The 14,282-nt window shown below is 44.8% G+C and overlaps 1 protein-coding gene across 6 annotated transcripts in view; it reads left to right on the top strand.

The window, feature by feature from the left end:
• GBF1 (golgi brefeldin A resistant guanine nucleotide exchange factor 1) overlaps positions 1 to 14,282 on the top strand; it is a 2,509,897-nt gene that overhangs the window by 1,935,689 nt on the left and 559,926 nt on the right. For all 6 annotated transcript variants that reach the window (XM_086922141.1, XM_086922138.1, XM_086922142.1 and 3 more), the window contains exon 31: positions 332 to 492. In XM_086922141.1, coding sequence (XP_086778267.1) covers positions 332 to 492 — 161 coding nt within the window. The remainder of the gene's footprint in view (positions 1 to 331; positions 493 to 14,282) is intronic.

Here is a 14,282-nt window from a genome sequence, read left to right as displayed (position 1 = left end):
TTCAATGTGCTGACAGGGACCTGCCTGACGGCGGTTTCCATCAATTCAAGATACGTCTGCTGCAGTGATGGACATCTCTAAATTCAGAGTATGGTTACTAAAGTCTAAATTAGCTCCAAAATGTGCTTCATATTTTTCATAGGTAGAAAAGATAAGGATGCTGTGTCAATATCACTTTATTAATTTATATACTGGTTATATACGGTATGATTGCAATGGAATGAGCTAGATAAATGCAAATGATGTTCAGTGGGTCATGCTTTTTTACTGAGTATTATGGTGCACCCATTGACTTAAACTGTATTGTTTTTCCTGGTTTTAAACATTTTAGGTGCTCAGTCGGATAGTGAGATCTTCTCCTACCATAGCAGCAATGTGAGCACAGAACGTGGTTACACCTCAGACTCTGAAGTTTACACAGATCACAACAAACCATCCAAGGTGCACCGTTCAGTGACTGACATGGACGTTATGAGCAGCGGTTGGTTGGTGGTGAGAACAGTACAGTAAATGTATTTATGCATGTTGCAGCTGACTTCGTTATTAAATTTAGATGAATGAAAGCTGAAAGAAAGCCTTAAGTTAATGATGGTTATCTGCTCACTGGTCCTCAACATATACAGCTCTCAATCAATGTTGCAAGCAGTCATAGACCTTGAACTGTCCTTTAATTTGCATTAATATTATGGTATGTGCGTAAACTGAGAAAAAGCTTTTTCCATCACAACGTTTGATACCTTTTTGGCCAATATTTTTAAATGAATTAGGATTGTAGTAGCCTAATAAAGCACATGCACTGTTTAAGGTAGGCATAGGTACCCTAGTTTAAGAATGTGAATCTGATAGAGAAGTCTAGCCATCAGTTCCTTCCCTTAAAATATTCACCAGGCGTCAGACTGGATCTGGAAATTTTCAAGCAGTACCCATGCTCTCTGGTAGGTGGTGGTCCTCCGATCAGGCTGCATCTTCTGGACTATCTTCTGTTGGAGCAACAGGTCAGCGCTCTACATCTGAACCAGAAATTACTTTGTCTTCATACGTGGAGATTGAGAGACGACAGTTAACAGCTTTCAGCCTTCCGCTTAATTTATTTATTTGCAGAGTTTTATATAGTGCAGGCTAGACCCAGAGGTATCGGAACGCTTCACATGAGGATTAGCGAGTTAAAAGATTACACCAGTTACAGGAGTGTTACACAGTAACATGAGTTACTAGAGCATAGCTTAACATATACACACAACCTATGGGGTTTAAAAGGAAGAGCGGAAGAGTAAAATTGGGGTTGGAATGAAGATTAGGTCAGGAAAGACAGGCAAGGGGGAAAGTAATTCAGGAGAACCAAAAAGACAAAGTGAAAGTCAAACAAGCCGGATGATTTGTCAGAAGGCTGGGGAGGAAGGAGACACATCAGAGAGACGAATGAAAGTCTATTGAATGTCCTGCTGGGTAGGTGATGGCCGAGGGCATGATCCAATTACCATCTCCTCTATAGCTACCTAGGTAGCTCCACCGGGCATCGGCCAACTCTGCTAGGTCTGCTGCCACACTATCTATGGGGCCCTCATTACGATTTTTGTCTGAAATTGTTTGAAAAGGGTCCCAGGGGGAAGTCTTTAAGATGTGGAGGCCAGGCGACATTAGTTAGGGAAATTGGAGATAAAGTACGGCCCCTCCTGAGTCTTGCAGCAGCTCCAGTGCCTCGGGCCCCCGCACCGGCGCCATAAAGTATGTGGCCGCCCTATGCTATATTGCTGATATGGGCTGTAGATTGACAATAAGCCCCTGACAGGCGTGATTAGGCGCTGGCATCTGTAGGTATGCGTCAGCTTCAGACGGCCGATAAGATCTGCAATCGCACCAGCGCGTCTCAGAGATGAGTTTCTGTCGGCGGTTCCCAATCGAGTGACGGAGACCTGTGGAAGTCTGCATAGCCCCGACTGCAGCCACAGAGTGAGTACACCAACTTGCAGCCAAGAGAACATCCTGTGCTGCTGAATCAGTTGTCAGGAGAGTGCCAGTCAATGTGGATGGGCAGGATTTCAGTGGGCTGCAGGCGCCTCCAAGTGTTCCAACATTGCCCTCCACTCGCACTGCAGCCCCAGTTGCAACCGGACACAGCCACGGGTCTATACCCAAAGGGATCTTTCCCACCACGGTCCAGGAGTACCCACACTCACGCTGTTTCTGTTGGGCAGCGTGTTCACACAGTTCTTGCCTTTTGGAGGTTTACGTGTAATTCCCACACTGATCACGTCGCTGTGCGCTCCCCTCCGCAGCTCCCCGTTCGCAAAAAATCAATCTTCGGTGTCCAGTGGCCGGCTTGTCCTAAAGTCTGCAATGTTACCTTGGCAGTCAGGCGGCCCTCCACGAAGTGGATATAAGCCTGCCATTGGAGCAGGTTTATAGCATTGTGTAGAGACCCAGCTATAATCACAGCTTTGTTTTTCTGTGCATTCTGTGTCCAACAGTGTTATCAAGCTTTGCACTTTTATTGTGTGCTACTCCATCCATTGCACTGTGTCTGGAAGTGCCCTATATCATATAAAACTGCATGGGTCGGGTGAACCTGTCCCGTGTATGTGTGCACCTTCCTTGAAACACAGTGTTTATAATCTCAAATACTCCTTGTTCCAACAAATAATTCAGATACTTGTTGATGAATAGTTACTTCATAAGTTCATTCTTTTTTCAACAAAGTCATAATTCATTCATTCAAAATTCCATCATTCTGTTCTGACGAACTGCTTTTAATAAAACCCAATGCATTTTGGGTCAAACACAGACCCTTTTTCAGGGGTCTAAAAGGAAAATACAAGAAAACCAGATCAGACTCTGCTATATCATTGATTTCATCCATGTGAGGGAATTTAATGCACATCAATGTTTGCAAAACGTATAAATGCACATAAGAACATAGCGAGCATATTCTAGAAAACAGGTACCTATTCCCACACGGATATCACACTTCATCACAGTTAATAATGGGCTTTCTTGGGCGACTTTCTGATCGATATTTGCAAAAACTATTGAATGTACATGCAAACTCATCACAATCATATTCTGGTAAACAAGTTCATATTCCAACACGGATGCCATATATGATAGTAGTTATTGATGGACTCTCAGGGGCAACTCTTAAGTCAATGTCAGTCAAACTGAAATATGCATGGTGTATCTTGCGCCTGAGTTTATACGTCAATTTTGCCATTACCTCCTACTCCCATTAATCCCGTTCTACAACCTTGACCGACCTCTCTGCTATTAACCTTGTGGCTTCCCCCATCTATCCTCATGTCACTTACTTCCAAGCTTTGTAATTCTAACGTTCTGCTGCAGGTCGAGCCTGGCAAAAGTTGTCTAAACAATACTTCCGAATTCCTAGTTTAAACGCTCGACATCAGCCAAAATTCACGCGTTCTCTTCCCCTCACCCTGCACGTGATGCGAGACCACAGTCAAGCGTGCACCTTCTTCACGTGATGATTTCACCCAATAAACGCTCCAGATTTAACACTCCCTCTACACATGGTGCGGAAAATTATTTGTTGGAACAAGAAGTATTTGAGATAAGAACCATTGTGTTTCATAGAAGGTGCACACATACAAGGGACAGGTTCCCCCGACCCATGCAGTTTTATATTGTGTAGAGACCAACATGTTGACCCTTTGTCTGCTCTCCTTTCCCAAGTTCTTCTATTTAGACTTTCCTTAGCCTAGTAGGGTTTTGCTTTGGACACGTTGAAGTGTTATCTTTGTGCATTTTCAGCATTTTTCTGGTGTTCAGCCATCTCTCTTTAAATCCTCTATTGTACTTAGATTCTTAAAAGGCCTCCAACATACATTTCCACCAGCACCTTTTGCTATGCCTCAGTGGTATTAGAATCAAGCTCTTGCATATTGTATATGCCTTCCCTTTGAGCTGTTACACAACTGTCCACTCAGATGCCTTTCTGGTGGCTATAACATGTGCCCCGAAGCTCAGTGAGTTCAAGCTGATCTTTTGGACTCGAGCATCCTTTTTACCGAATGTGGTAATTTCCTTTCGCTTAGGCCAATCCATCACTTTGTATACCTTATTTGCTCCGCCTCACCCCTCTATAGAAAAGGAGAGACTCTGTCAGCTGGACCCAAAAATAACATTGTTCTACTTTGACCATGCAAAGGAGTTCCGCGTGGACGATCAACTCTTTTTGTGGTACGTAAGAGCCAAGAAAGGGAAGGCAGTGCAGAAGCTAACCATCTTATGATGGATAATTCTCTGCATCAAGATCTGCTACACATTGGTCAAAAGACAACCTCCTGAAGGCTTGCAAGCTCATTCTACCAGAGCCAAGGATGCAACCACTGCATTTGCTCAAGGATTTCCTGTCCTAGATATCCATCAGGAAGCAACGTAGACTGAATTATACATGTTTATTAAGCACTTTTGCCTGGACAGTCAGGTCTGACATGGCAGTCACTTGTGCCCATTCGGTCCTACAGGAGTATGTAGTGTAATCCATATTGCAGCCTGATCTCGGGGGGGGGGGGGGGGGGGCTGTTGCTTGGGTATTTATGCTAAGCTAAGGAATCTGTGGCTCGAAGTCTTTATCAGATGGACAAATTACTTACCATTGGTAACATCTTATCTGATGGAGACTCTATTTAGCCAAAGATTCCTTATGATCCCCCCCAATCTTCAAGCATAGTTTAGAGTAAAAGGTTCTAACTCTTTTTTGAGGACCCTAGCTTAGCACACCAGCGGTGAGTTCTCATCATAATTCCATGCTCCTAGTGTGGCAAGTCGTGATAGTAACTGACATCAGCTCGTTGAGGTGGCGCCTATATAGGTACCGTACATGTCACTTTCGGCATGGGAGACACTGACGATGCTAGGCGGAACCATGCCATCTACTGTTACGCAGGGATACTACTAAAAAATCTTCTTGATCCAGTCTGACACCTGGAGATAGTCTAAGGTAAGAAATCTGCTGCTAGGAAGTTTCTACCAGATAAGATGTTACTAAAGGTAAGTAACTTGTTCATCTATCCTACTCAGAGTTCAGAAAGTGCTGTTTGATGTGAGCGATTTTGTCCAATCAAGCATCTATTGTGATGTAAAGGTCTCCTCACCCGTATTATTGTGTGGAGGGAGAGCAACAACCATTTGATCCACAGCTCCTGGAGAAAGCTCAGGTGTTAATCATTGTTACATGTTGTCCCCTAATTAAGGTTGTTTTGTGCATTAAAGAGCACAGAGTATATTCCTGACCTGTCGTCATTACTTTTGTTTGTACTATAGTCTTGTACCCTTTCTTTTTCCCATTGCCCCATCGTGGTTACCAGCCAACTTTTAATAGGTCTGGAATCTGATGCGTTGGTGTTAAAACAGAGCTCTGTGCTTCCGTCACCACAGACCATTGCATACTTCATTATCATTGTGCAAATTGGTGTTATTTTTTTCTTCCCGTCAGTGTGAATCAGGACCCATATCTGAGATCAAGAGCCCTTTATTTATGTATTTAAACTATGAAAAAAGTTTCCTGTCCCGCATTGACAGAATCAAAATATATTAACAATTTGAAAGGTCTAATGGATTTAGGAGTAACTTTACCATAAAGGGCAGAAGTCCTTTCCATCATTATCAACATTCTTTTATAGTTCCACATGCATTTTAGAATGACCACAGTGACCAGTCTGGGAATCGTTGGTTACCTCCACCATAGCAGTTTCTTTTTAGTGCCCTATCCATTAGTGGGGCATTTTCTCTTTATGCCAAAGTGCAGATGGGAGTCGAAGACACTCATGGGGCAACCTACACTGCTTGTCAAGCGAGGAAGTAAATCTAACTTGTGAGCCTTCCTTTTGCAAACAGAGATTGATTTCTCCTAGTCCGGTAATCGGTGCAGTGGAAAAATCAATCCCTAGCAGATCAAAACTGCAACTCCTTTTATTTGCTGAAGAAGGAAGAGCTTAGATATGTTGGAGAATCTCAAATAAATGTGTTAGTAAGTTTGTGCAATTACCCATTTATATAGTAGGTAATATATTTAGAAATGCATATGAGTGTTTGAAAGTTGCTCAGGCCATATACTGATGCAAGGAAGGAACATATTTGTCATGGGTGCTCTTAGGTAAAATAAGTGGTGCATATTTCTAACAGCAGAATTTTCACCTTATAAATTTCCACCAAGGCACCAGACTGGATCCAGAAAACTCAAAAGCTGTGCTCCTGCGTCCTGTTTGGTAATGCCATGTGACTCTGCGTCCATGCCATTCTGCTCCAGAATAAACTGAGCCGTATATGCCCTAACCAAGCACACTGATGTCCGTTCCTTTCTTTCAATCCAGAGTTCCTCACCTCCTTTCTTCTCTCAGAAAGACATTTTTTCTCAAAAATGTTTCCAATGGGCAATAGATGGTATCCCCTAAAATGACAGGGCTCAATTCTGGTACAAAGTGTGGTCTATGACACATCTCCACGAGGTGTGCCACTGATGTTTAGGTTATTCACAGAACCTCAAGGCTTGTGGCAACTTCTCAAAGATGAGCACTATGGCCATCAGCGAGTGTGAAGGAAAGCTTTACATGGTGAAACACCAGAAAGCTCTGCTCCAGTCCTACTCCAGCACAAAGACGACATTGAGGACTCAAACTCATTCCAAAGGCAGCTCTTTCTCGAAGCCGAAGTCAAAAAACAAACACAAGAATGGCAAGTAAGACTCACCCCTTCCCGCAACTGTCTATCTCCAGAGAAGGCGCAAGTGTGTCACCATGTATCCAGGTTTCGCTCCTGTACTGTTGATGAGCAGATTCCACCCTCTTTCCCAATGCACTCCGAATTTCCAGGTCCATTGATGTCTTTGCAGCAAGTAGAGTTCTTTCATGTTGGCCTGGGCGGTGAACTCCATTTCAGAGTTTTCTGCACTCCGCGCACTGCAGAGCTCGCAGAGTGCAGAAACTCCGCTCTGTGTAGTGCAGCTGAGTTTTTTCCCCTCTCGAGAATGGTAAGTTGGCAAGGGCGTGCTTCCGCTCAGGTAGAATTTCTACCCAAGAGGCAGGAAGATCAGTGCGAACGGTAGTTCGCACTGCACTCCCCCAATTACGGAACGCCTTGAAGTTTTTTTGTCACTTGACGGAGTTCCACGTTGGGAAGCTCCGCAAACTACGCCCAGGCCTGCTTTTGTGAGGCCATGCTGCACATCTTTGGCATGCTTCAGGCTCCTTCTGGTGTGCCTTTGTGCCCCAAGGATCCACAGCGACTCCAGGTTGGGTTGCTGCTGGCAGGTTCGCCCTCAGTGCCATCTGAGCCCATTAACACATGTCACGTTCTTTGTCGGCATTGGTATCAGTGTCAAAATGTGCATCTTCTCGAGCATCTTAATCAGAAACTAAGGATGTCCCACAAACAATCGGGGTAACCAGCTCAGAGTCATCTTTGACTCGACCTTGACCATATGTAGATCTTCATTTGCCACAGCCTTTGGTGTGATGTAAATAATTAATTTACTCTCTTAATTTCTATGCAGATAAGTACTTAATTAATAATAACTCAATCGAAATGAAGGAAAACAGAGTCCGTGGTGTAAGAGTTTCTAAGGGTTTTATTCCTCATAAAGGAATCAGGATATCATGTTCTGACCACCACACAGGATGTCAGAAGGGATAGATGAGCGCGCTGTCGTTTATTGACAATACATAGCTTATATACTTGATTTACATCATAATGTTCAATGTAAGAGGCGTAACAGCTGAGAGAAGACAAGATAACAGTATACACGTGGTGCTAGTACATCATCAAGAGGCGTAAACTAGGCGTGAACTAGGGTGTGTGCTAGAAACGTCACTGATAGGTGACGCAAGTGGGTGGCACCAAGGGGTGGTGCTAACAGAATGTTGCAATGTCAGCAGAAATCGGAAGCTTGGATGCGCGCGCAGCTGCATGACGTGTGATAGACGGGGTGCAGGGGACTTGACATTTATACTGGCGGAAAGAGACAGAAGTCTGGCATGTCAGATCAACTTGTGCTTCTATCATATCTGATATCTGATGTTTAGGAACTAAGCTATCTGGGCAGAAAGGTCTCTAGAGCAGAAGCTATTCTATACTTGCTGTGAGTGCGTGTATAAGCGCCTGAGTGTCTGTATGAGAAGCGTGGGGGCATGGGGCCTTCCATGGAAGCATGGCAACAGAGGCTATGAATTACTTGCATAAAGACAGGTCGGCCCTTTAGCCCTGTAGCTGAGGAAGGATGTTTACTGAAGCTAGCAGGCTGGAATGTATCTTCGGGGAGGAAAACAGATAACTCGAAGATTATAGTCAATCTTGGCAGGCAGCAGGCTGAGCTGAGCACGGAGGGCCGCGCTAGAAGTAAGTCAGAGTTCACGGGTACGGGGGCTGCTTGGGCAGAGGCCCTCGCAGTCAGAAGCCAGAAAAGAGGCTCGGTGGCAGAGATTCAGGGCCTACTTTCAGCCAGGCTGAAAAACGTAGGAGTACACTTCAAAAAGACGTTGGCATAGCATACTTAGGAACGGACCATCAAACCCATTCATGGTGGGTCTGAAAGAGGACAAGTTAACGTTGGACGCAAATGTATTTGCGTCTTCATAGCTGGTACAGGAGGGAAGTTACATGCACTTTTAACTCGTACATGGAGTCGGTGGGGTACTCGCTAGGGAACACAACATGACCATAAAATTTATATTACCTCATTCCCTCCTTGTTCCCTACGGACCCTTCATGATATATCGATCCTCATAAATCGATCAGTTTGTTCTTGTAACATTATATGTTCGTCTTTCTTTCTTTGACTGTTTGAGAGGCAACTGGAATGCTCAATGCAGGATGTGGCACACAGTCCACATATCGCTGGCCCACACTGCAGGCACAGGCAACAACTGAATACTATAACAAGGCCAATGCCTAGGAAGGATAAGATCTTCCATCCCCAAGCTGTTAACGTAGTCCAGAACCAACCGGACCAAGTCCAGGTGCCTGGATTCTGATGTATCTGATTTGCAATTTTATGTAAACGGGTGATAGCTTGATAGACAGATGGTGCGTTTTGTGGAATGAAAACACAGCAACTTGACCCGATGACCTTACAGGCTCCACCTCTATCTGCCAAGATGACGTCAATCACAAGGCGATTTTGAAGGACAACAGTCCGTATAGCAGACTGCTCCTCTGTTAAGTTACCTAGAGCGGAGGCAGTTTCGTTCACTACTGCTTCGAGTGTTCTCGTTAATCTGCGTATTAATTTACTGTTTTGGACAGGCCCTAGGAAGAAAAAGAATCCTTTATTGAAATCAGTGTACTGTTCCCATGCCGTTTCTGTGTAGTCGACAAGGGGAATATCTCTTTTGGGTCTATTCGGTGCTAGATTCGTATTTCTATGGTAATCAGGGGGAGCTAGAAAAACAGGTGGCAGGAGGAAGGCAATGTAACAGGTACCATCCCAATCTGGAGGCAAACGTATGTATGCGGTATGACCACAAACAAAGTAGGAATGACTGATAGCTTTAAAGGACGATTTACCATGGTCACTGAACTCGACCACAGTAGTGCATTTACTATGACCTACGTGTACTGAACCTTTCTTGCTAACACATAATTCACCTGTGACTGGTAGTACTAACATATGGGGCAGAACTGGAGCAGTTTCAGATTCAACAGTGAGGATCATAAGGCTAATTGTGTAATTACCTAATCCATATACTTCATTTTCTAGATCAGTTCCTATTCGAGTGGGAAGTCCCTCTTTATCAGGATAACAGACGTTGAGCAGGACTAAGTTCAAGTTTCCCCAAACCCAGCCCCCATCGAAAACAGCAATATCAGGATCTAAAGAATTAATTATTTTAAACCATGCTCCACAGGAGCCATTGTGAGTGAATGGGTACGGAAAGAGAGGCAGAGCTCCCTTGTAATTCTGGTAGGGAGGGAGTCGGCCACATATCCAACAGTCTGTAGCATTATTTGTCTGATGGGAATGGTGTAACATACTAATGAATGTATTGTTGCGCAGCGCAAGTCTGTAAGAGAGTTCATGTGCGGGAAGTTCACTAAAAGTGTGTTCAGCAGAGACATTGTAAGCAGATTGTTCACGCCTGAAAATAGGCCAGTACATAGGAAGCAGAATGCTGGCAATAATAATTAGAATACTCAGAATAAACATGATTATTAGTGTCACTATGCAGTGACTACGAAGTGATTTGCAATATGTTCTTCTCTTTTCCTCTCTCTCTCTAACTCGATCTAGGGGATACATGTCAGAAACTATTTAACCGATTCACCTAGGGGAGGACTTAAACAATTAAACTGTCTGACTTGCTAGATCGAAGCTTCATACGGTAAAGTTCTTGAGGAGTCTTTTCTCTTTTAGGCACAGTAACGTCTTGTGCTTCAACACAGTCTTTGGTGGGGGTGGACGAGTCAGAGTCCTGTTTCAGTCCGTTTTTTAGTTCATTGCATAGTTTGATGTGACTCGTGTGGACCCACCCCTTTCTCCCCTCGATTTTCACGGCGGTCCTGGTGGTAAGCAGAACGGTCTTTGGAGACTTCCAGCGGGGCTCCAGCGGACTTTTCCGGTCGAAATTCCGGACGAGTACCAGGTCCCCTGGACGGACCTCATGCGCCTTTACATCGGTGTTGTCAGGGAAGGCTGCGGCAACCTGTGAACGACATGATTGGAGTGCAGACATCAAGGAGGCAAGGTAATCTGTCAACATGTTACAATCAATATCAGTGATCTTTTTCGGAACGGGCGTCCCCCACATATTCGGCGGTCTGCCAAAGACCACTTCGTACGGGGATAGCCCTGATCTCGAGTGGGCGACCATTCTCATGTAGAATAGTGCCACGGGCAGGGCGACTATCCAGTCGACCCCTTTTTCCTGACAGATCTTGGCAAGACGGATTTTTAGTGTCTGATTATGCCTTTCTACAAGGCCAGCTGCTTCGGGATGTCGGACACAGTGGAACCTCCACTGATATCCTAGCAAGAGGGAAACTTGTCTCATCAGCTCGGACGAGAACGGCTGTCCGTTATCTGAATACACGACACGGGGCAAACCGTACCGTGGGAAGAATTCACGAACCAACTGTCTGGCAGTGGTCGGAGCAGTGTAGTCTGGGACTGGGTATGCTTCGGTCCAGCGGGACAGAGCACAAACAATTACAAGGACATACTTAAATCCTCTACAGCTATTCATCTGGATATAATCCATCTGGAGGACTTCAAAAGGGTGATCGGGAGGATGAAATCCACCTTGCTCAACAGGGACACTTTTACCTGGATTGAACTGACAACAGATCATGCAAGTACGCACTTTCTGTTTTGCTGCTGCTCGTAAGTGTTTGTTGTACCAGAGATTCTGTAAACTGTCTAACATGGCTTTCTCTCCAAGATGGGCAGGACTATGTGCTGTATTTATCATGACTTGAACCATTGAGTCGGGGAGAAACCATATAGATTTTCCCTTCGTCACCCAACCTTGATCTGTCTGAATCCCTCCTAGTTCAGTCCATTTCTTTATCTCCTCTGGAGTAGCATGTGTCTGGATATCAATTACATCTAGGGCGGGATCTCTAACTGCCATACACTGGGTCTGGACTATTGTCTTTGTCACATCAGTAGTCTGGGTGTGAGTCAGTGCTGTATGTTTTGCTGTCTGGTCTGCCAGGTCGTTACCCTGGGAAACAGAATCTGTGACTTTAGTATGTGCCTTACACTTCATGACTGATATGCCCGAGGGCAAATGTATTGCTTCTAACAGTGCTTGAATGAGGGGGCCATGTTGGATCTTGGCCCCATGGGAAGTCAGAAAACCTCGTTCTTGCCAGAGGACTCCGAAGTCGTGTACAACTCCGAAGGCATAGCGGGAATCTGTGTATATGTTAACATTTCTGTTCTTGGCTAGAATACAGGCTCGAGTCAGAGCGATGAGCTCTGCCGCTTGAGCAGACAGTGTGTCAATACGATGTGTTTCTTTAATTTCAGTTTCAGTGGTCACGGCGTACGCGGCCACTAATTCTCCTGTACTTGTTCTCATGCATGAACCATCCACATAAAGTGTCAGGTCTGGATTTGTCAATGGGACATCTGTTAAGTCTCGTCTAGGCTTAGTTACTGCATTAATTATTTCTATACAATCATGCGGAGCTGGATCTGTCATAACTGTAGGTAACAGTGTTGCTGGGTTCAGGATGCTGCAACGTCTGATTTCTATGTGTGGCTGGAATAGTGTTAATTCATAACCTGTCAGTCGTGCTATAGTTAAGTGTTGAGTCTGGGTTCTGTTTAACAAAACCTCTACAGAATGTGGTACTTGAACTGTTAACTGATGACCTAAAACAATTGAATCACTTTGTCTTATTGCTAACGCTGTTGCTGCTACTGACTTTAAGCACGCAGGGAGTGCTTGAGCTACTGAATCCAATGTACTAGAAAAATAAGCACAAGGCTTATGTGAACCTGCTTGGTCTTGAGTGAGGACAGACAACGCTGTGCCATCACGTTCTGTAACAAAAAGTGTAAACGGTTTGCTGTAACATGGTGTCGCTAAAACTGGTGCTTGGCATAAAACTTTCTTTAATTCTTCAAAAGCTTGTGTGTGTTCCTGAGTCCAAGGGAGGACAGTCGAAGTCGCTGCCTCCTGTGTCGTTAACTGGATGAGTGGTTTAGCTAGAAATGCATACTGGGGAATCCATTGTCTGCAGTACGAGGTGAGGCCTATGAAGGCCCGCACTTCCTTTTGTGTCTTGGGTTGCGGCATGTTCACAATTAACTGAATGCGATCGGGAGTGAGCTGTCTCCCCACTTTGGACAGCAAGTGACCCAAGTACACAACTTGCTGAACACAGAATTGTAGCTTCGAAGGAGACACCTTGTGTCCCTTGTCGGCCAGGAAATGTAAAACTGTCAGTGATGCTTTTTCACATTCGGGCTCACTTCGTGCGGTGATCAGCAGATCATCGACGTATTGTAGTAAAGCGGTGTTAACTGGCATTTGAATACAATCTAGTTGTCTTTTCAGTGCTTGACTATAGATGCTGGGGCTTTCTGTGAATCCTTGAGGTGCGCGCGAAAATTTGAAACTGCGTCCAGTTAAACAGAATCCGAAGAGATATTGGCTCTCTGGATCAATAGGCACGCTGAAGAAGGCGTTCTTGAGATCAATTACAGTAAAGAACGTTGCTTCTGAATCAATAGCAGTCAAGAGAGATGATATATCGGGGACCACAGGATACTGTGGGATAATGCATTTATTCAATTCTCGAAGATCAATCACCAGCCGATATACTGGCGGTGCATTGGGATCAGTACGTTTAAGAATCGGAATGATGGGTGAGTTACAGATATTGGAGTCGGTCTCGACGACCACTCCTTGGGCAATGAGCTCTTCAATGATTTTCAGTAAAGCCGCTACAGCATCGGGTGGTAACTTGTATTGTCTGATTCTGGGTAATACAACACCTGCCTTGAGGGTAACGCGGTATGGTGTAATGTGCATACATCCTACATCAGTTGGGCCTTTTGCCCACAAGTAATCAGGTACATTTTTCAATCTGACGTCAAACTCACGAAGGACGTAATGACCCTTGAAATCCCGCAGAAAGAGTCTAACCCCCTCCGGGGAGCAGCATATTATAGCTCCTAGAGCCTTCAGTGTTTTAATTCCTAACAGATTTTCCGGACATGATTTTGTTAGTAACAGGTCTGTAACGCGTGATAATGGACCCACAGCCAGGGGAACTGGTTCTGATACTTCATTTACAATAGGTTGTCCTGAAAAACCAAGGGAAACATTTTGTGAGCCTGAGAGGGGTGCCCCTGGAACTTCGTCATGACTTATTGTAGTGCGACTTGCCCCTGTGTCAATTAAAAACTTTCTATCTTTCCCCAATACTTGACTGTGTACATAAGGACCTTCTTGATCTACAGGAATCTCGATAAGAGGCAAGCCACCTTCCCTCTCTAGGCTGTTTCATGTATATCGGGAATATTCGGGGTAAGCAGACTGGGCATACTGGTACATCTGTTGTGAGACTTGCTGAGTTGCAGCAATGGGCTGTGGCTGTGGTACTGCTACGGTCTGTGCTGTCTGTGCAGATGCATGCATGGGCTGTGTATTCTGTGTAGACTGATGCTGGTTATGGTCTTGTCTAGGCGGATGCGGTCTCTCTTTAGTTTTACCTGTCGCTATGTTATGTTTCAGAACTGCACATTCGTGTACGTAGTGACCTGGCTGCTTGCAATAATTGCATGTCCCTTTAACAGGAGCTGCAGCGTGACTTGTCTG

The sequence above is a fragment of the Lissotriton vulgaris genome, chromosome 5, assembly GCF_964263255.1.
Source record: "Lissotriton vulgaris chromosome 5, aLisVul1.2, whole genome shotgun sequence".
NCBI classification, from domain to species: domain Eukaryota; kingdom Metazoa; phylum Chordata; class Amphibia; order Caudata; family Salamandridae; genus Lissotriton; species Lissotriton vulgaris.
The sequence above is the reverse complement of the archived record's forward strand: the minus strand, read 5'-3'. Positions and strand labels throughout refer to the sequence as shown.